At 31.8% G+C, this 24040-nt stretch overlaps 2 protein-coding genes, 1 non-coding gene and 1 pseudogene across 4 annotated transcripts; 2 read left to right on the top strand and 2 right to left on the bottom strand.

The window, feature by feature from the left end:
* Positions 1–23594, top strand: part of LOC148569878 (protein PNS1-like) — a 29485-nt pseudogene extending 5891 nt beyond the window's left edge.
* LOC107629678 (protein OSB2, chloroplastic-like) lies at positions 405–1196 on the bottom strand. Its single transcript, XM_021118183.2, has 4 exons — positions 1085–1196; positions 852–999; positions 639–703; positions 405–551 (listed from the first exon to the last, which is right to left on the bottom strand). The coding sequence occupies exons 1-4, from the start codon at positions 1157–1159 to the stop codon at positions 405–407; spliced, it is 435 nt and encodes a 144-aa protein (XP_020973842.1). The 5' UTR covers positions 1160–1196.
* LOC107629677 (uncharacterized) lies at positions 542–2786 on the top strand. 2 transcript variants are annotated; one of them, XM_021118182.2, is made up of 3 exons: positions 542–1759; positions 1858–1959; positions 2072–2786. In XM_021118182.2, exons 1-3 carry the CDS (start codon positions 1589–1591, stop codon positions 2582–2584), a joined length of 786 nt encoding a protein of 261 aa, XP_020973841.1. In that variant the 5' UTR covers positions 542–1588; the 3' UTR covers positions 2585–2786. The 2 variants fall into 2 exon arrangements, with proteins under 2 accessions (XP_020973841.1, XP_088363094.1); XM_088506968.1 differs by lacking the exon at positions 1858–1959.
* Positions 23595–23692: 98 nt separating the features above from the next.
* LOC110269968 (signal recognition particle RNA) lies at positions 23693–23995 on the bottom strand. Its single transcript, XR_002358844.2, has one exon.
* Between the last annotated feature and the right edge of the window lie 45 nt (positions 23996–24040).

The raw sequence follows: 24040 nt of genomic DNA, 5'->3' as shown, positions 1-24040 counted from the left end.
CACGTAATATGATTTTATCAAACATGTTAGAAAACAGCAGGCCATAGCTTTTTATCGGTTTAATTTTTTACTTAACAAAAATGTATTCTCTTTAGTGCAAACTGCAAGGCAATATTATATGCTTGATGAAAAATGATTGAAATTACCTTAAATCCTGAACTCTAAGTCAAAATTTCTATGTTAAATTGAGGCATGATTCGCATAGAGTAGTGGATAGAAAGAAGTCTAAAAAAAAATCTGATGAAAATTGCTTTTGCACATAATAAGAACAGCAAATATATCTGCCTCATCAAAATTACCATTCAACGCGAAGCAGAATAACAGGAACTTTAAAAAAGCATAAAGTAATTAATTACATACAACTAGGTTGAATGAATCTTCATCCTCTGTTTCTGTTTCTAAGCTCATGAAACTAGTTTCTTCCTACCAAATTCTAAGCTTTCTTTTGGCTTCACGGGTGGCAACTTTGATAACACCCAACTAGGAGAATCATTAAGCCAGAGCACTTCACCAGTTTCTTTGTGCTTAAAGTCAGGAGCTTTTGGATTCCTCTGATGATTAAAATAGAAAAAGAAAAACTCGATCAACAATATCTAGTTAAGCCTGGTAAAGAACCTGTGGAAGTAGACTCTACTTACCTTATCTATTCTGTTATCCCACCATTTAGTAGGGTTATTGACCAAATCATTCCAGGGCTCATCACCTAAACCAAGAACATAGGTTCAATCAAACATACGTTTATAAAACAAACAAAATGGAAATGAGGAGGAATCTCAAGTTGGAGAACCCAAAAATCACAAGAATCACAATTCTATGTATAATGTGTATGAAGGTCTTCATATGTAATATACCTTTAAAGTCCTTTGCTTGTTTTGATTTTACAGCTGGAACATCAAATTTCAGTTCTTCGAGTCTAGATAAAACGCACTTTGGAGCGTTGTTAAGCCATAGGGCACCGTTCCCATCCTTGCGTTTGAAGTCAGGGAACCTAGGATTCACCTGCAAAGTAAGCATAATTATAAGTTCTTCCAATTAAATTAGTCAGCAGGGGAAAAACCAAAAGGTATGAGACTGCAATAACTACCTGCCCATCACGTTTGCTGTCACGGTAATCAGTCCACTGCTTTGGGTCATCTAAAAGATCAGTGCTTTGGGTCATCTAAAAGATCAGTCCAAGGAGCAAGTGAAGAGTCTCTAACTTTCTTTAAATCATCTATAAGCAAATTAGAATGGAAAACTTTTGGAATGTTTCGAATGAACCACTTAGCAATAACCATGAAATAAAAGTCATATATATATACCGCATCAAGACTTACTTGTTGAGTGCTTCAATTCAGGTTTCAAATCAATTGACAACGAATCCAGTTTATCTTGCAGCCATTTAGAAGTTGAACTATTAATACAGAGTAATTCACCATCCGTTTTTCTTTCAAATATGTTGTATATGTTTGTTTTCTTTTATAGAAATATTGTATGTGGGAACCTCAACACAATGTAAGGATTCGTCAAATTTTTGAGATTAAAGGGAGTGCTCGATTAAGAGGGTTGATGAATCAGGAGAGACTCAATTATTCAAAAGATCCTAACTATGTACCAAAATATATTCTTGAACTTGTTTGGCATCAACTATTACATTATTAGGCTACAGATCCGCATTTTAAGAACTGGAGCAGCAAATACTGTGAATCGAGCATCAAATGCTGGAAGTTCCATGCATACTGGTGGTTCCATATCTATGGGTGAACATGCACGTAGAATAGTAAGAAAAAAATAGTTTAATTTTAGTCTTGTTCTTATTATGTGCAATGTTTTCTTATTCTTTTTTTTTTCCTATCGATTAAAACTATTATATTATAGGAGAAAGTTATGGGAGTAAAACCTTCTCTAGAGGAGGTTCATGCTAAATGCCACACCAAAAAGGATAAAAGTTGGATTGATGAAAGATCTGAGAAAGTCATTGTATGTGATGCTAGTTTGTTCTTCTTTTGTTGTTTTCAAAAATAATTTTCACTATATGTTAGTATTTGTTCATGGCATATTTAGTTGTGATTAAAATGAGTTGGTTTTGTAGGACGAATTCAAAAAGCGAAAGATAGAACTTTCTCAAGTAGCTTTATCCTTGGATAACGAGGAAGATGTTGAGGCATCTAAGGAAGGCCTAGATATACCAGATGATTACACTATTTGGAACGAAGTTGTGACAAAGGAAAAAAATAAAGCTGTTTTTGGCTTAGGTTCTTTTGGTTTAGATCTCTCTTCAAAGTTGGATTCCAGAAATTGCTTAAAGACATCTAAAGACAATCTAAATATTGAGCAAGAACTTCACATGTGGAAAGAAAAAGCAAAGGAGCAAGAAATGATCAATGAAGAGGAAAATGTTAAGTTGAATGATGCTGACCATAAGTTAAAGGATCAAGGATGTCAACTAAAAGCTCAACAGAAAAGAACTGGTTCTACTGAAAAGACACTTCATGCTTTGTATAAAAAGTTGAATTTTCCACTTTCTTCAACCATGTTTGTTCTTGCGGATGATGAGCTTGGGACATGCTCTAGTGATGACGAGGATGATAACATGAGTGATTGATGTCTGGAGTATATGTTTTTGTTGATTTAGATTAAAGAATTTTTTAGGGGAATTAGTTAGTACATTTGATTTTATTCATGATATTTGACCTTTTTAAAGGTTTTTTTTTTGTTTTAGTTTGATTATTTTTTTTTATTTTAGTTTGATTACATTTATGAACAAATATTTTAATAATAAATATTTTTTAACTCTTTTATGGTAATTGGCTTTTTATGACTTTATTATGTGTTTATAACTTCGATGATGTAATATGAAAAAAAAAATGATTATGATGATCTTAATATAGAAAGTAAATCGAATAAAATTTATTTTCTAAAATATTTATATATTAAATAGCAAATTATTTTGTATGAAAATTGTTTGAAATATTATATTAAATTTGTAGAAAATTTGTGCGAAAATAATTTTTTGTTTTGTATGAAATTTGTTTCAAATACGTAAATTCTTTTAAATTAAATTTGTCTAAAATTTAGTTGAAAAGAAATATTTGATTCGTCTAAAATTTGTTCGAGAAAAATTTGTTATATTTGACTAAATTCGTTAGAAATTTTTTTGAAATAATGTATATTTTTTTTTTTAAATTTGTCTAAAAAGAAATATTTTTATGTTTGAAATTTGTCTGAAATATGTTGTCTTTATGTTGGTTAATCTGTCTAGCAGATAAATGCATATTCAAAATCTGTCACAAAATCGTCTGAAAAAAATTTTGAACGAAATTTCGGACAAAATGTAAATTAGAAACAAGGCTTTTTGGGACAAAAAAAATTTCGTCCCAATTTTGTTTGAAAAAAAAATTGTCTCTAATTTATTCGAAATTTATTTCAATTTCGTCTCAAAATCCGTCGAAAAAATCCTATTTCTAGTAGTGTGTGTTACCTTAGGTGAGGGATAATTAAATAGAGACTTGCAACGAAGATGAAGAATAGACGGTGATCATTTTTTTTAAAACTGCAGTGAGGGATAGAAAAGGGGTCTGTCGCTCCCTCACAGGTACCTATTACCATCCCTAACTAGCAATGGAGATCTAATCTAAGCCGATTTGAGAAGGAACGTGTTGATTTCATCTACATTGAGCTTTAAGGTAGTAAACCTAAATCAGATTTGGGACCTTGACAATGGGCCTATGTTGATCTTGCTTGCTTGGGGAGCCCTATTTGGTCCAAGTATATCTTGGATTAATATTTTGATTAATTGCTATAACAAATACTATACTATTAAATATTATAATATTTAGTATATATAAAAATTAGATATACTTACAAGGGAGTTTTTAATTCAAATTAAAAAAAAAAATTTAATTATCTTTTTCCCTCTTCTAATTTTAAATAATATTTACTAATATAATAAAAAACGAAATAAAAATAATCACTCATATTATTAAAATAAATCATCCTAATATATACATGAAACTACATATATTAAAAATTATTATATATAATAAATATATTTTTTTGTAATGATCATATAGTGAATTTATATAAATCAACTAATTTTTATAATATATGATTTATTGCATACTTTTTTTTTACTTTTAATATGGGTAAATTAATGAATTTAAGATATAAGATATTATGTATATTATTTAATATATGATATAAGCAACTTAAGCCATCATCTAAGACAATAAGCATAAAATAGTGTAAATACCTACTTATTTATTAGTATCAAAAAATATATAAATAGTATAAATCGATATTTTTTGGTATAAAAGTAATAATGAATATTATTAATTAAGTTAATTACATAATAAAAAATTATGCATAATTTCTTAAATAATAAAAAATAATCACTATTTTTACATAATATAATGTTTATAAAATAAATTTTGGACAATAAATTAACTCTCAATAAACTATATATATATATATATATATATATATATATATATATATATATATATATATATATATATATATATTTTACCAAAGATAGGAGACTCGAACCCGCAACCTCTTAATTGAGTATGGGGAGACTATGCCATTTGAGCTATTACTCATTGGCTAAAAATTTGGAAAGATATATGACTCGAACCCGCGACCTCTTAATTAAGTATGAGGAGTCTATGCCATTTGAGTTATAACTCATTGACACCAATAAACTATATATTAGTCCTATCAAAAAAATAATTATTATTTATGTGCTATATATATATATATATATATATTATCGATTATTAAGTTATAATTAATTTCTAACTCAATTTTAACTATGATACCAACAAATGAATTTATCTCAGGTAAATTTTAACAAAGACAAATCTCCATAAGTATTGTTATCGATAAAAAATTGATCTATTTTAAAGACAACTCTCTCTCTCTCTCTCTCTCTCTCTCTCTCTCTCTCTCTCTAGAATATGTTTTTATATATTTTTTAAATGTTATTAATTAAGTTAATTACATAATTAAAAAATTATTTATGAAAAATAAGGTCACTATTGTCACATACTACAAAATTTTTAAATAATATTTTGGACAATAAATTAACCCTCAGTAAATTATACATTAGCTCTATCCAAAAAAAAGTAGTTAATAGGTTAGATATCATTATTTATGTACTAATATAATATATTATATATATTATCAATTATTAAGTTATAATTAATTTCTAATCCAATTTTTGGTAATTGAAATTTAAATGATTGAAATCACTAAATAGTAAATACTAAATATTTTGCATTTAATTAATTTTATTTTTGTTATTGAAATTAAAAAAGAATGAGTTATTAATAAATTCTAAATTCAAAATTAAATTTGAGTAAGAAAATAAAAAAAATATTTTAAATTTTATCTCAATAATCAAAATTAATTTTAAGATAAGAAATTACTTTATACATCATATTGTAAGATAGTGTGGTTATTTACTTTTTTTTAATAGCAAATATTGTTAAATAAAAATAGTGTAAAAAATTGAAAAAAGTGTATTTACCAATTCAGAAAATTAAATACTAATTTATTTTTTAATAGAATAAATTATATATTAAATAATAAAAGGTGTTATTGGTTTTTCTTCACATTAACTAATACTCAACGGTGTTCTGATAATGTTACCAAAAAATATTAATCAATATAATAGTTTTTATAATGTCATAAGTCTATATTTTGAAAATTTAAAAATCATATCATAAAATGTAAAGTTTTAACAAGTAACAACGTTGATAATATTGTTTTGATTTTAAGAATGAATACGATGCCAATAAATAGAATTGTCCCAGATAAATTTTAATAAAGATAAATCTTCATAAGTATTGGTACCAATAAGAAATTGTTCTACTTTAAAGACAAATATTATTTTTTTTTACGAATTTTCTAACTCAGTAGGCCAAGGACTAATCCACCTATTGATGCATTATTTATTGTCGTTAGCTAATGAATTGTTACATTCACAAAGCATAATTCAAACTTCAAATACCTTTTTAATAAGCATACAAATGAAATAATTACACAACCAACCTAAATTAATTAAGAAAAATACTAATTTTTTAAATATTTTTAAATTATAAAATATTTATAATATTAATTATTATAAATATTTTTTACTTTTTAATAAAAATTTTAATATAATTTTATGTATTTTCTCGTGGAGAACTCGGAACATACACTAGTTATTATATAAAGATGAAGAGTTGGGTTTGAGTGGGACCTGGAACTTTCATGCATAGGTAACTAAGACATGGTTTATTTGAATTGATGTTATGTTAACAGATAGCTGCCTATGGTAAAGGTTTTGTAGCTACATCCCAAGACACCTGGGCCCTGTTTAAGAGACTTGAAATAGAGCCAATTGTAGACTCGGATATAACTAGCTCAATTTGCTTCCTCTCTGGGGTTAGCATTGCCTCAATATGTGTCATTGCAATGTCTGCTTGGACCTCCCAATTCTACCAAAATTTCACTGCCACCCTCTCCCTACTCACATTTTTCATGGGATACCTTCTGGTTAGTACTATGTTTCACTCTTTTTCTTTTAAAATTAAAAAAAGTACGAGGAGCCAATGGAATATTCATACAATGCGTACAATGGAGGTTTAGAGAGTATTAGAGATATAATCATTAGTTACCTTTTCTCATCAGTATAAGCTTTTGGGTTGAGTGATATTATGACATGGTATTAAAGCTCTAGATTCGAAAAGTCAAGAGTTCGATTCTTGGTGAACCTCAAAATCAGTTTAAGCTTTTGGGATTTATGATATGAGATGTTTATTATCCCTAGTACCCTGGATGGTTATTCTGGATATTATGGGGGATATTTATTTTGTAACTAATATAGCCCATTGTACACATTGTACAAATATTCCATTGTCTCCCTAGTGGGACTCTTAAAATTAATGTTGTATGTCACAGTTATTTTGAAACATATCAAGTAATTTATGATGAATCGTAATATTATGATTATTATTAGGTGAAGTCTCTGGTGGCCAAAATATTAATGGCTAAAGATGGCCAAGAGTTGACCTTCAAATAAAATAATGATACCTTGTGAATTTGGTTTCACAACTTTTTAATATTCTGAAGGGTGGTTAAGAGTGTGCAATGATTACTAGAAAGTTATCTTGTCGATAGAATTGTCATTTGAGGTTACCTTATGTGTTGTTGGGTCTTGGACAAAAATATTATTCGGCCATTATACAAAATAACATCAAAACTGCTCAAGTATAAGGTCCAATAATTTTTTTGGCATGATGGTAAAATAAAGTTTATTTCTTCAATAATTTATTCCTTAATTTGTTTGTATTTCTCTAAAAAAAATAACCATAAAAAATATTGCGATACCCTAAAAATTTTATTAAGGGAACAAAATTAGTATTTTTTTACGAGATATATTTGTAAGCTTTATGTTTTATATTTGTTTAAAAAATTGTTGGATTGTGAGTGATAGTTTTCAGTGGCTAAGAGAAGGGGGGTTGAATCTTAGCTCCTTTTTCACTTGATAACATTTGCTGGTCTTTGAAGCAACTTCTGTGTATTTTTGCCTTTTTGTCTCGTAACTAGCCACGAGACTTTTTCTTTTGTCTTATATTCAACCACGAGACTTTTCTTTTTGTCTCGTCGATCAGCACGAGATATTTTAGTTTTGTCTCCTGTGCAGCAGAAACAGAAATGGAGTAGAAGAGAGAGAAAATTATACCCAGATATATCCTGGTTCAGTTGCTAAGTGCAGTGCAGCCTACATCCAGTCTCCATCACAAAGATGATGGAATTTCACTATAATCATTCTTGATTACAAACACCAATTCTCCCTAGGACTACCCTTCCTATCCGAGACAAGTCCAGAATCTAAACCCAATCCTGAACTTGACTTGGTTACTGCCAAGCTTTCACTGCTAAGTGCTAACCTAACTTGTAAGTGGATTCTCACAGAATCATAAAACACAACACAGATGTACAAAGGACCTCTAAGGACATCTATGGCTTTTTCTTTTAATTTTGCACTCCCTGCCTTTTTCTGCTCTATGGCTTTTTCATACAAACCTCATTGTTTGCCTTTTTTCATGAGACTCAAGATAGAAAAAATTAAACAGAAAAATACAAAATGAAGAACATTGAAGGAGAAGAAATTTTGTTAGCTTAGGTAGCTCTGAGAATCCTGTGCTTTGCACTCTCACTCCTTTCTCCTTGAATCAAACCCTGACTGTTCACCCTTACTTATAGGGAGAAGCCTCCAAGGTTGAAACCAAACAAACCAAGTTAATCTTCTTCTTTTTCAAGTAAGAACCGGTTCAGCCAGAGAGAGAGAGGAGAAGTAACCGAATGCAATAACCAACATGCAATTACCTCTGGTTCTTCCTTGGTTACCAACAATCATCAATCCGAGCCTTCCATCTTGCCTTGCTCTCCAAGATGAACTCTTAGCCCTTGATGCATGCTTGATGATGACAGCTTCATCTCCTCCAATCTCTGCCTCTTCTATCACGTAGCTCTGTAGCTACCTTCTGTGGTGGTTGAGCAGAATCAGAGACAAGCCATCCCACCAAGGATCTTCTTCCTCTGACCGAAATCTTCTACTACCATTTTTGGTATGGAGAAGCCAAGATCTGTTCACCAAATCTTACCACAAGTGATAAGAATCTTAGCCACAGCATACTTTTAGTTTTCTTTTTCTTGCCATCATTGTGATGGTCTTGTAGCGTGCTTCTTCCTCTCTTCAGTGGCTAGCTTTAGCTTCCATGGTTGCTATTGTGATATGACCGAATAGAGAAGAGAGATGAGAGAGAAGATAGAGTTTGAAAGAAAAGTAATTAAATGAAATAGAACAAATTAATTAAAGTGAGTTGTTTTTACTTCCCTCTATGCTGAGTAGCGTGTAGCATTAATGCAATCAATCATATCAATTACATTTTCTCTCTCATGGTTTCTAATGTAAGTTAAATTCAAATTAATTGGATTTGAGATCCATCACTTGATGAAAGGTGAGATCCGTTGGAAGCAATGAGGCAAAATAATTTGCTTTCTTTCTCAATTAGATTCGGACCAAGCATTGGATCACTTAGCAAAGATTATAATTGGGCTTGTAACAAAAAATTCAATCTGGCCCAATTTCCTTTTGATTTCGGACCAACTTTAATGGTCTTGTAGCAAGTATTTCAATTGGGCTTGTGTCACCAATTCTGACCCAAATAACAAAACAACAATTCAGCTAAAAATAATTTTGTATCAATGCTGAATGTGTTTTCAATATAATTGGGGTTGCAACATTTTCTTTTATTTTCGGCCCAAACAAAATCTGTATAGCAAAAATTAATTTAATCAACATATATGAATTAATATTTTTGTAATTAATCAAATTAATAATGTTTAGTAATTACAAATGTTAACTTAGAGTTTTCCAAACTCATCAATCTCCCCCTTTGATGACAAACATTATTAAAATTGAAATAGAAAAAAAATTAAAAATTAGAGTATAGAATACTCCCTTTGCAGATTAGTATTTCTTCCCTTTCCAAATGTTACAAGGCTCCCCCTAAATGTATGCAATTTTACCAAGGGAAACTTTATACCTGTAACTTTAGAAATCAAGCTTAGGCAACTATGTTATTCAACATATTAATTTTTAAAATGTTGAATGCTTGATTTATGAGCAGAATTGGATGACAAACAAAACTCTTTTGTTATCATAAAAATGATTTTTCTGCTCAAGCTCATACAAAAATAATTTGGTACTAACAAAATTGAGGTTTTGTGAAGTTGCTTTTCAAGCCTTTTTGAAACTATTTTTCAATAAGCAAATCAGAGCAAATTAATTATAGCAAAGAAAATATTTCTAATCAAGCATGGTCATTTCAAACCATGGCAACTATCAAACTTCATGTATATCACTGCTTAAAGGAACTGCCAAAAATAAATCCAAAACAAGCAATCATTTTATCAAGGTAAGACAAATGCATCACAATCACAACAAACAAACATTTTACCAAGATAAATAAAAAACATCAAGCAGCAGCAATCAAGATAGAACAGATGCATTATCAACATGCATTATCAACATCAAACGTATCATCACAACAAGATATTGAAACAAGGGTGATCATGAATTCTCAAAAGGATTTCATCCCCTATTTTCCCCTTATTTTGTAACTTTCAATTTTCCAGAATTTCTCCCCCTTTTGGCATCAAGGGGCACCTACAAAAGATGACATATAGGACAAAATATCCAAAATATACCCAAAGTGTCAAGAGTGTTTCTTAGTGACATATGTCTATAGTACCAAAATAAACTACTACAGTTCCAGATTGAGCCGTCATAAGCCAAATATTAATAAACAGAAAAGAAACAGAGATTAATCATCAGATAAGTGAAACTCAGATTCCTCAGCCTCTTCTTCACTAGCAGCACCCAACTCTGCCTCAAAGCTTTGTAACATCAGACTCACCCTATCCTTGCACCTCATCCAAGCCCTCTCATTTTCATAGGCTAGCTTGCGGGCGGCCTTATGGGATTGTACCATTAGCTCCGACATGTTTGAGAATTCAGTGAGGATTTCTTTGATTGATTCTGTTGCTTTGGAGGACTCAGGCCGACTCTCAAAGTCACTATCCGATGCTACAGGTTTCTTCCCTTTTGTTCCCTTCACAGCTCCTCCTCATTTGATCATAGATACTTTATTTTCTACAGCTTCATTTAGGAGATCAATTTTAAAATATTCAAAAATACTTGTTAAAAACATGCCATAAGGCAGATTCACTTTTTTGGTGCTCTTAACTGATTCCCACATGTGTCTGATCATAAGGTAACCAAATGATATAGGAGTAGATGTAACAAGAGAAAAAAGTATGAGAGAGTCAGAAAAGGTTACTCTGTTATGGGAACCACTTTGAGGGGTCAGGATATGAGTGATGATCCTGTGAAGCAGAGAGTTTGTAGGACCGAGGGCTTTGTGGGTTGGAATTGTGCCGTCCAAGCCAGATAGATTTTCACAGATATGTTGCAGGACGATTTTGTACGTGACCCCAACCTGGAAGTCCCACTTCTCAGCCATATAAGCTCTTGGCCCCGCATCCGTATAGCCCAGAGCAGTTCCAATTGCCTCAATGTTCAGAGTTATGTAAACCTTCTTGACATAGGAGTGGATGGTGCCATCAATCAGTCGCATGTTGGCATAGAACTCACGTACCAAACCGGGGTAGACCGGTTTCTGGATGTGGAGCAGTGGTGTCCATTGAAGAAGTTCAAACAGAGAAGAAACATTGATCCCTTTGTTGGTGAGTGAGTCGAGATTGACGATATAGGTGGCACAAAGATGACGTTTTTCCAATACCTCTTTGTGGAATTCATAGGAGGCACAAGAGTTGAACCTTGCCAGATCAAAATGAGAATGTGGTTTGTTGAACTTGTTTTTGAAATCTAATTACTCCAGATTTGTTAGCTCCCTGGTGTTATGCAACGCGAACCCTTTTGTCTTCTGGGTACTCCTTCCGGGTGTGGCCTTCTTTGGTGGTGATTGCAGCAGTGATGGAATGGGTGAAGTGTGTGATTTTTCTTCTTCCGCCATTGGAACCTTCTCCTTCTTTGAAGATGTCTTTGTGACTATTACTTTCTTCCTCATGGTATTTGTGTGTTTGGATGGTGGTGAGGGAGAAGATTAAGAGGTAGAATGGATATGTATGTGGGTGTGGGTTTGAGGTGTGGAAGGTTTTTGAGAGAAAAGAATTCTTTCACTTTTTCTAGGGGCGGTTTTCTTTTTCATGATAATGAAAATGAAGCAGTGGAATAGTGAGAGTTGAAGAAGACCGAATTGAGTGAGGGAGTGGGGAGGTTAGGGACGCATTAAATGTGGAGTGGAAAGAGAATTGAAGAGAGTTTAATGACCATTAGTGGGCGATTATTAACCAAGGAAGTTACCTTTTATTTGAAATAAACTGAAAAGTGGTTTTCTAGAATCAAGGGATTAGAGGAGGGAAAAGATTTGATTTGACACTATCCTTTTTCAACAAGATTTGATGAGACAACAAAAAGAGATTGTGATTTACACAAAGAGAAACTAACAAAACGGTCAGAGTGGGGTCAAAGAAATTTGGTGGGGCCCATAAGTATTAATTTCTGCGCAGTCTCTCCCTTGATCATAGCCCTTCCAACACACCCTGATTTTTATCTCCTGCTTTCCTACGAGACAAAACTGAGCAGAATAAAAAATTTCACAAGTTATCAATGGAACTTAAATCAATCATTCCCCAACTTTTTCTCAAAGTACAGAATCTGTCTTCACAGAGGGGTTTTGTAAAAATGTCAGCAAGTTGGTCTTCAGATTTTACAAATTGAATATCAATAGTACCCTTTTACACATGTTCTCTAATGAAATGATATTTAATTTCAATGTGCTTGGTTCTTGAGTGCAGAACAAGATTTTTTGAAATGTTTATAGCACTCATATTATCACAAAATAAGGGTATACTATTGATCTTTAATTTGTAATCTTCCAACTGCGTTTTTAACCAAATTAATTGTGAACAACATGCAGATGCAAAAATATATTCAACTTCAGCTGTGGATAGAGCCACTGTGGCTTACTTTTTGCTTGACCATATGTTGAGTGAGCTTCCAAGGAAGCAACACATGCCGGATGTACTCCGTCTATCCACCCTATCTCTCGCATAATCTGCATCACAAAACCCTACTGCACAAAAATCATCAGATTTTGGATACCACAAGCTATAATCACTAGTTTCCTTAATGTATCTAATAATACGCTTAACGGCTGAAAGATGAGATTCTTTTGGGTGAGATTGAAACCTTGAGCATACACCCACACTTTGAACAATGTCCGGTCTAGAGGAGGTAAGGTACATGAGTGAACCTATCATTCCTCTATACCTTGTTTCATCCACATCTTTGCCATCATCATCCTTTTCAAGTTTTGTGTTTGGATGCATTGGTGTTCCCATTGGTTTGGAGCTTTCTAGGCCAAATTTTTTGATAAGTTCCTTGGCATACTTTCCTTGGTGAATAAAGGTACCACTAAGAGTTTGTTTAATTTGGAGGCCAAAAAAGAAAGTTAGCTTTCCCATTAAACTCATCTCAAACTCACTAGTCATGAGTTTTCCAAACTCTTCACACAAGGACACATTGGCCGATCCAAACACAATGTCATCTACATAAACTTGAACTAGGAGGATATCATCATTAGATGCTTTAATAAATAAAGTAGTATCGGTGGTACCCCTTTGAAATTGATTTTCCAACAAGAAGGCACTAAGCCTTTCATACCAAGCTCTTGGAGTTTGTCTAAGACCATAAAGAGCCTTAGATAGTTTGAAAACATGGTTTGGAAATTATTTATCTTCAAAACTGGGGGGTTGTGCCACAAACACTTCTCTATCAATAAAGCCATTAAGAAAAGCACATTTTACATCCATTTGAAATATTTTAAATCCCTTATGGGCAGCATAGGCAAGAAGCAACCTAATTGCTTCCATTCTTGCTACCGAAGCAAAAGACTCATCAAAATCTATTCCCTCTTCTTGATCGTAACCTTGGACCACTAATCTAGCCTTGTTACGAACAACTTTTCCATCCTCATCTAATTTATTTTTGAACACCCACTTAGTACCCGTAACTTTCTTACCATCCGGATGAGGTACTAGTGTCCAAACCTCATTCTTATCGAATTGAGCCAGCTCCTCTTGTATGGCTTTGACCCATGATGGATCTTCAAGAGCTTGTTTTACATTGTTGGGCTCCATTTGTGACAAGAGGGCAAAGTTGCTTGGTTCGGATTGCCTTTTGGTTGAGGATCTTGTTGTTACTCCTTGAGAGGGATCACCAATGATGAAGTCATGAGGATAACCCCTCATAGACTTCCATTCTCTAGGCTTCCGGAGTGATGTTGAACTTTGATGAACTTCTGTGGGTCTTACTGTTTCAGTTTCTCTTACTGGTTCAGGAGACAAAATGAAAATGTCTCATTCAATCTGACGAGACAAAACTGGACTGGCAGATTCTTCATTTTGAGTAGACTTGGGATTTTCTTCACTGGTTTCCTTGATGACAATATCTTCAAAATTTGTATCATCTTAAATCATAGCACTGGAATTGAATTAGAATCACAAAAAGAGACATGTATGGATTCCTCTATGGTCCTATGTTCTTTGAGATAAATCCTATAGGCCTTACTAGTGGTGGAGTATCCAACAAATATCCCTTCATAGGATTTTGGATCAAATTTACTAAGGTTTTCTTTATTGTTAAGTACAAAACACTTACATCCAAAAACATGGAAATACTTAAGATTTGGAGGGGTTCCTTTCCATAGCTCATAGGGGGTTTTCTTCAACTCTTTTCTAATAATTGTCCTATTCAAAATGTAGCAAGCTGTATTTACAGCTTCAGCCCATAAAAATTTTGGAATCTCATTCTCACAAAGCATGACCCTAGTCATCTCTTGAAATCTTCTATTCCTTCTCTCAACCACCCCATTTTGTTGAAGGGTTCTAGGGCATGAAAAGTTATGAGCAATTCCAAAGTCATCACAGAATTTTTCAAAGTCTTGGTTTTCAAATTCTCTTCCGTGATCACTTCTCAAATGGTCAATTTTTAAATCTTTTTCATTTTGAATTTTCTTGCAAAGGGTTGAGAAAGCATGAAAAGCATCATTTTTATGAGCAAGAAAAAGTACCCAACCAAATCTAGAGTAATCATCTACCACCACAAGACCATAGTATTTACCTCCTAAACTTTGAGTTTTTGTTGGACCAAAAAGATCAATGTGTAACATCTCTAATGGCATTTTGGTTGAGATTCCATCTTTTGGTTTAAAAGAGAATTTTACTTGTTTGCCCAATTGGCAAGCATCACAAGTAAGATCCTTATCAAATTTGATATTTGGAATTCCTCTAACCAAATTTTTCTTAACTAGCTTAGAAATTTGGTACATGCTAGCATGACCCAACTTTCTATGCCATAGCCATTTTTTAGATTCAATAGAAGTAAAACATGTTACATGTTGTTCTTTCAAGTCCTCAAGAATCAATCCATACACATTATTGCACCTTTTCGCCTCAAATAAAATATCTCCAGTTTTTTCACAAACAACCAAACACACAAACTTTCTAAAGATAACTTCAAATCCTAGATCACACAATTGGCTTACACTAAGTAAATTATGCTTCAAACCATTTACAAGAAGAACATCATTTATACAAGATGAAAAGCTTTTACCAACTTTTCTCACGGCCACTATTTTTCCTTTAGCATCATCACCGAAAGTGACAAATCCTCCATCATACTCATCAAGCTTTATGAAGAAGGTTGTCTTTCCGGTCATATGCCTAGAACATCCGCTGTCCATATACCACATGTTCTCCTTCCGTTTGGATGCTAGGCATACCTACAAGACAAGCTCAAGTGACCTTAGGTATCCAAATTTTCTTGGATCCTTTCACGTTAAACCATCTCTTATGTCCTAAGCCATTATAATAAAAAACAACTTTGTAAACTTTATCACCTATCATCCTTTCACCAAAAAAGCATTGTGTCCATTTCAGTTACATAGTCTACAAAATCTTGGAGTTGCTGTTTTCTTAAAGCTTGTTGGGTTTTGAAATCTTGTATTATTGGAAGATGAAGCAATATTTTCAAAATGAGGTTTCTCAACAGATTTATAGAACCCCAAGCCAGCTTTATCATAAAGAGGTTTTTGACTAGCCAAGATTTGATTCAGATTTTCAGAACTTTGAGTGAACTTAGCTAAGTCTTCTTTAAGCTTTTTGACCTCTTTAAGCAACTCTTCATTTTCTTTAAAACAATTTACATATGCAACAAATGAATGGTCACTTTCACAGCTCCTAAGTTGGGCTTTTAACTGCTTATTTTCTTCAGCAAGATCACAAGCAGTTTCGGCCTCCCTTAGTTTTTCTTTGAGAAATCCATTTTCTGCTTTAAGAATGATGATTTGTTGTTCAAGTTCTTGATTATCCAGCAAAAAGCATCTTATTTTTTCAGAAAGATGATCTATCATGAGATGAAGAGATTCAGTGTTAGGGTTAGGAATGATTACATGTTCAACGTGTTCAGCCATAAGACATGGTTGAGACTTGGTTTCGGATTCTTCATCGTCTTCTGAATCATTTTCCAGATCCTCCCATGATGCCATCAGTCCCTTTTTCTTTCCTTTCTTCGGCTTTTCTTCCTTCTTTAACTTAAGGCAACTGGATTTGAAATGCCCTATTTCCTTACAGTTGTAGCACGTCACCTTGCTGAGATCTTTCTTCTGTTTTCTTGAACTGCCTCCTTTGCCTCTCTCCTTGAGCTTCACCATTTTTCTGAATTTTTTGACAAACAACACAAATTCATTTTCAGAATCACTGGATTCATCATCCAGGGGGTTAGTCACAGATGTAAAAGTAATTCCTTTCTTTTTTGAATCCTTTTTCAAATATGTGTTTTCAAAAGCAAGAAGATTTCCTCTCAAGTCATCATATGTCATGGAATCAAGACCACTACTCTCAGAAATTATTAATGATTTTGTTTCTCACTCTTTTGTGAGACATCTCAACACTCTTCTCACTAGCACGGATTCAGGATACTTGATTCCCATAGCATCCAAGCCGACAATGATGATGTTGAAGTGCTCAAACAATTCATCAATGGATTCTCCTTCCTTCATTGCAAACATTTCATATTATCTGTTTAACATATCTATCCTGGTCTTTTTTACAATGGTGGTTCCTTTATGAGTAACTAGAAGTTTGTCCCAGATTTTCTTTGCCGTTGTGCATCGTGATACCTGTCGGTATTCCTCGAAGGTGATAGCACAGTTGAGTAAGTTGATGGCCTTGGTGTTGAGTTCAACCTTCTTTCTGTCTTCTTCGGTCCAGCTTGCTTCTGATTTAAGAGAGACAACTCCTTCAGCACTTGTGACGGTTGGATATTGAGGACCTTCCAGGATAATCTTCCAAAGTCTGTAATCCACTGCTTGCACAAAGATCTTCATTCTCTCCTTCCAATAGGTGTAGTTTTTTCCATTGAAAAGAGGAGGTCTGTTGCTTGATTGTCCTTCAGTCAGGTTGTAGGACACCAGATTTGAGCCACTGTTTTCTGCCATCTGGATCTTTTCTCCAAGATGCAAATCTTGATCTCTTTGAGACCAAGCTCTGATACCAATTGATGGTTTTCAGTGTCTAAGAGAAGGGGGGTTGAATCTTAGCCCCTTTTTCACTTAATAACACTTGCTGGTCTTTGAAGCAACTTCTGTGTATTTTTGCCTTTTTGTCTCGTAACTAGCCACGAGACTTTTTCTTTTGTCTCGTATCCAGCCATGAGACTTTTCTTTTTGTCTCGTCGATCAGCACGAGATATTTTAGTTTTGTCTCTTGTGCAGCAGAAACAAAAATAGAGTAGAAGAGAGAGAAAATTACACCCAGATATATCCTGGTTCAGCTGCTAAGTGCAGTGCAGCCTACATCCAATCTCCATCACAAAGATAATGGAATTTCACTATAATCATTCTTTATTACAAACGCCAATTCTTCCTCGGACTACCCTTCCTATCCGGGACAAGTCCAGAATTATGAAACACAACACAGATGTACAAAGGACCTCTAAGGACATCTATGACTTTTTCTTTTAATTTTGCACTCTCTGCTTTTTTCTGCTCTATGGCTTTTTCATACAAACCTCACTATTTATTTTTTTCCATGAGACTTAAGATAGAAAAAATTAAACAGAAAAATACAAAATGAAGAACATTGAAGGAGAAGAAATTCTGTTAGCTTAGGTAGCTCTGAGAATCATGTGCTTTGCACTCTCACTCCTTTCTCCTTGAATCAAACCCTGACTGTTCACCCTTACTTATAGGGAGAAGCCTCCAAGGTTGAAACCAAACAAACCAAGCTAATCTTCTTCTTCTTCAAGTAAGAACTGGTTCGGCCAGAGAGAGAGAGGAGAAGTAACCGAATGCAATAACCAACATGCAATTACCTCTGGTTCTTCCTTGGTCACCAACAATCATCAATCCGAGCCTTCCATCTTGCCTTGCTCTCCAAGATGAACTCCTAGCCCTTGATGTATGCTTGATGATGACAGCTTCATCTCCTCCAATCTCTGCCTCTTCCATCACGTAGCTCTGTAGCTACCTTCTGTGGTGGTTGAGCAGAATCAGAGACAAGCCATCCCACCAAGGATCTTCTTCCTCTGACCGAAATCTTCTACTACCATTTTTGGTATGGAGAAGTCAAGATCTCTTCACCAAATCTTACCACAAGTGATGAGAATCTTAGCCACAGCATACTTTTAGTTTTCTTTTTCTTGTCATCATTGTGATGGTCTTGTAGCGTGCTTCTTCCTCTCTTCAGTGGCTAGCTTTAGCTTCTATGGTTGCTACTGTGATATGACCGAATAGAGAAGAGAGATGAGAGACAAGATAGAGTTTGAAAGAAAAGCAATTAAATGAAATAGAACAAATTAATTAAAGTGAGTTGCTTTTACTTTCCTCTATGCTGAGTAGCGTGTAGCATTAATGCAATCAATCATATCAATTACATTTTCTCTCTCATGGTTCCAATGTAAGTTAAATTCAAATTAATTGAATTTGAGATCCATCACTTGATGAAAGGTGGGATCCGTTGGAAGCAATGAGGCAAAACAATTTGCTTTCTTTCTCAATTAGATTCGGACCAAGCATTGGATCACTTAGCAAAGATTATAATTGGGCTTCTAACAACAAAATTCAATCTGGCCCAATTTCCTTTTGATTTCGGACCAACTTTAATGGTCTTGTAGCAAGTATTTCAATTGGGCTTGTGTCACCAATTCTGACCCAAATAACAAAACAACAGTTCAGCTAAAAATAATTTTGTATCAATGCTAAATGTGTTTTCAATATAATTGGGCTTGCAACATTTTTTTTATTTTCGGCCCAAACAGAACCTGCATAGCAAAAATTAATTTAATCAACATATATGAATTAATATTTTTGCAATTAATCAAATTAATAATGTTTAGTAATCACAAATGTTAACTTAGAGTTTTTCAAACTCATCAGTGAGAGTGTTCGTTTTTTTTAATAATTATACAAAAAATTAATAATGAATTAATATAAATATATTAATATTTATAAAATAAATGTTATAAACATTAAAGTCAGCCACCAGTATAAAATATATGTTAGAATATAAATACATATTTATTATCTATTATATATTACTGATTTTACAACTAAAATGTGTCACATGTCACTTTTTCATTGCAATTAAAATCAATTTTTTTCTCCAAAATTAAAGAGTTCTCTCCTCCTCTCTCTCTCTTCCTTTCTCTATCTCTCTCATTCCTTCACTCACTCCTTCTCTCTTATATATCATTATCAATTACTAATTACAAATTTGACAATCAAAATATACAACATGGAATTCTCTAATTACATTCAAACAAAATTAAAATTTTAAAATTGAATATAGCTATATTATATATTATATTTATATATTACTAGCTAATTTAATAACTAAAATGTGTTACATGACACTCTCTTATTAAAATTTAAAGAAAATATTTTCCTCCAAAATTACTAAATCTCCTTCTTATATTCTCTTATCTACATCTTTTTTTTTTCTATTTCTCTCTATCTTTCGCACTCTATATATAATTTATATTTTATATTAGAAATTTGACAAATCAAAATGTGCTACCAAATATTCTTTTATTGTAATTAAAATAAAAAAAAATTTAGCTTTCAAAATTAACAAACTCCTACTCCCATTCTTCTTTTTTATCTTTCTCTGATCTCTCTTTTCTCTCATTCTCTATTTTTCTCTACCATTTTGTTCTACAAAAAATAAAATTAACATAATATAATTTAAATAAAAAATCTTATTATATACATATTTTTTATTTAACTTTAAATTTTTACTACTTATCTTTCTAATCTATGTTTTTATTTTTTTTCAAATATTTATTGTATATAATTTTAAAAAATACTAATATTGTGATTAAAAGTTAGAATTGATATAATTTTTTTATGTTAATATTTAATTATATTTTTATATATATAAAGTAACAAATATTATTTTTAAATAACAAGCATAAAAATTAATTATTTTTATTTGTACAACAAATTTAACACCTAATCAAATATAAGAGTATACAAGTTAAATTCTTTCAAATTTTAGATAACGAATGTTAAAATTAGTTATTATTAAAAAATTAAACTCTTTCATATGAAATACTAAAAAACTTATTGTTAATTTTGGAAGCTAAAAAATTTTTTATTTTATTACAATAAAAGAATATTTTGCGGCATATTTTGATTTGTCAAATTACTAATATAAAATATAAATTATATATAGAGTGCGAATGATAGAGAGAAACAGAAAAAAAGAGAGATAGATAAGAGAATGTAAGAAGGAGGTTTAGTAATTTTGGAAGGATATATTTTCTCTAAATTTTAATAAGAGAGTGTCATATGACACATTTTAGTTATTAAATTAGTTAGTAATATATAAATACAATATATAATATAGCTATATTCAATTTTAAAATTTTAATTTTGTTTTAATGTAATTAGAGAATTTCATATTGTATATTTTGATTGTTAAATTTATAATTAATAATTAATAATGATATATAAGAGAGATAGAGTGAGTGAAAGAATGAGAGAGATAGAGAAAGGGTGAGAGAGGAGGAAAGAATTCTTTAATTCTGGAAAGAAAAATTTTATTTTAATTGCAATAAGAAAGTGACATGTGACACATTTTGGTTGTAAAATTAGTAGTATATAATAGATATAATAGATGTGTATTTATATTTTAATATGTATTTTATATTGGTGGCTGATTTTAGTGACTAATTTTAGTGTACACATAGCATAATCTTTTATTTAGTGAAGTTTTAGTTTTGCATGGAATGGTTAGTTTCATTGAAAAAAACTTCTACCGTAAATTTTACACAGAATCAATTATGCAATTAAATTACAAAAATTTACTGAATGATTAATTTATAAAGAGAAAGAGATTTTATTATTTGAACCTAAATTTTAAAAAAAAATTGTGATTGTTTAGTTTGAATTTTGGTCTTTTTTAAATTTATGTTTTTTGATCTCTCTTACACAATTATATATTGACATGTATTTTTTTTATATTATACAAAAGATAACCAATAAAATATAATGTCACAAAATATTTGCGAAGACACTATTATTAAACATATTATAAATAATATTGTCAACATATTAAAATAGCAAGAAGATATTTTTTAATTATTAAATTTTCTAATATGTTAATTAAGTTATTAAAATTTTATTAATATACTTAATTTTACAAATGTTAATATATTTATATTAATTCATTATTATTTTTTGTATAATTATTAAAAAAAAACACTCCCACAATCCAACAATTTTTTAAACAAATATAAAAAATAAAGCTTACAAATATATATCTCGTAAAAAAATACTAATTTTGTTCCCTTAATAAAATTTTTAGGGTATCATAATGTTTTTTACGATTTTTTTTAGAGAAATACATACGATTTTTTTAGAGAAATACAAACAAATTAAGGAATAAATTATTGAAGAAATAAACTTTATTTTACAATCGTGTCAAAAAAATTATTAAACTTTATACTTGTGCAGTTTTTATTTTATTTTATATAATGGCCTAATAATATTTTTGTCTAAGATCCAACAACACATAAGATAACCTCAAATAACAATTCTATCCACAAGGTAACTTTCTAGTAATTATTGCACACTCACTTAACTCTTAAGAATATTAAAAAATAGTAAAACCAAATCCACCAAATATCACTATTTTATTTGAAAGTCAACTCTTAGTCATTTTTAATCATTAGTATTCTAGTCATCAGAAATTTTACCTTATTATTAATGCTAACATGTATGTTATGATATTAATGTGATCAACATTTTTATGATGGTGCAGACTAGGATTGCCATGGCACTACCTCATGTATATGTGAGTTGTTACTATGTGTGCTATGCAGAGAACCAGACAACAAATTATTTGATACAACAATTAAGGACTCTCTTGACATGGTAAAATTCGGCCGCCATGTTGCCGTGGCTACGCCGTCACTGCCACGGCGGTTTGCAAGTGATTAAGTGCCAAATTTAATTTACTTTACAATTTTTTATCTGTACAAATGGATCCCTAAATTTGATTTACAAGATTATAGCTAGTAGTGCAATAGAAACAAATTCATATTGAATAGTGAAGGAAGTTCATATGTTCTATGATCCTCTATATATGTTATTTATTTTGCATATTCACACTCATTTTTTTATGCGAGGTGATGGATTTTGTACATGCATTAATAAGATAAGGATTGAGGTGTGATAACTTGATAAGTGATACCATAACATAACTTATAAGAAAAGAATGAAAATTACAAAAAAAAACATCACTAGTTATATGAAAAATAAAAATATTAGAGGACTAATAGAATTTATTGTTTTTGATTAATAATGAGACAACAATATTTAAAAGTATAAGTTAAAATCTAAAAACCTAAAAAAATAGATTGATAATTAAAAATATTGGTCAAAAATAATAAATTTTGTTAATTGTTAAAATTTTTTCTATTAAAAATAATAGATCCACTCCTTTTAAATTAAGCAGCTTACTCTAGAGATATGACCCTAAAAGTGATTAAATTTTCACCATTGAATACTAGATGGTCATAATTTTATCTAACTAAAATATTTTATTTTATTAAAAATAATATAAAAAAGAAAACTAAAAGCGTGTTTATTTTGTATTTTTTATTTTTATTTTAATATTTTTTCTTTTTAAAATTTTATTTAAAAAAAATAGAAAATAGAAGAAAAAACCAAAAACAAAATCCAGAATTTTATTGTTTTTATTCTTTTTTCAGAAAATTCTCATAATAAAAAATACTAAAATTAAAGAAAACAAAATAGGGCAAAAAAGTAATGGTTCAAGAGCTAAACACACCTGTCAAGCACCTGAGCCTTTGCCCAAATGCCATGACCCAACTCTCAACTTGGAGTGGGCAAGCCCAACATGGTTGCCAACCCACCAGCCCAACAAAGCATAGCCAAAGCCCTATTCTAAAACCCTAAGGCCCCACTTGGGTTACAAGTTCGCCTTACATAACTCGGCAAACTTATGTTCCTGTCAAAGCTATTATAATTTATAAACATTGTTATATATGTGCCTCATCCCTGAAACTTAGAGCTGTTATAAACATTGTTACAAGCTCATGTTCAGAGGGTGCACACATTGTCTAACTATGAAATCATAGTGGAGAAAAGAGACTTCACATCAATCCTTGACCAGAATCTGATAGTGCAATGTGGAACAAGGATCCCTGAGATGCTTCAAAATCTTGGAGTGGTGGCTCTCTTACGTGTGAATCTTTACCAGAAGAAAGGCCTGCCATGAAAGATGTAACAGCAATGCTTAAGGAGATCAGACATGAAAATGATGAATTCGAGAAGCCGAATTTCCTCCATAAAGGCATGGTTACAAATACTAAAGCAGCTGTTCATTGTTCAAGTTTCTCTAGATCATGTCAGCCACTAATAGATTCACCATCTTCTTCTTCTTCGTAGTATTATTTATTAGAGCAAATACTTTCCGTTACGTATTTCTTAATTGTTATTATGGGAAGTAGCATGTGTAGCAACACAAACTGAATAAATCCATATAAAAAAGTGATGGTTCAAGGGCTAGGCACACCAGGCATTGTGGGCTAATGGTGCAGCAGCTTGTAATCCCTCCACTGTCAGAAGCCAGAGGTGATCGTTGCTCTGTGAAACCAGCCTAACGCGGTGCCCTCTAGTTTAGGAACCAGGACACTTGAGCCTTCGCCCAAGTACCACGACCCAACTTTCAAGTTGGAGTGGGCAAGCCAACATGGTGCAACCTCCAGTCCAACCAAGCATAGCCAGAGCCATGTTCCATCACCCTAAAGCCCCCACTTGGGTTACAAGCTAGCGTTACCCAACTCAGCAAACTGTCGCTCCTGTCAGAGCTGTTATAAACATTGTTATATTTT

Source organism: Arachis ipaensis, chromosome B3 (genome assembly GCF_059453495.1).
Source record: "Arachis ipaensis isolate K30076 ecotype BB chromosome B3, ASM5945349v1, whole genome shotgun sequence".
NCBI lineage: Eukaryota > Viridiplantae > Streptophyta > Magnoliopsida > Fabales > Fabaceae > Arachis > Arachis ipaensis.
The sequence above is the reverse complement of the archived record's forward strand: the minus strand, read 5'-3'. Positions and strand labels throughout refer to the sequence as shown.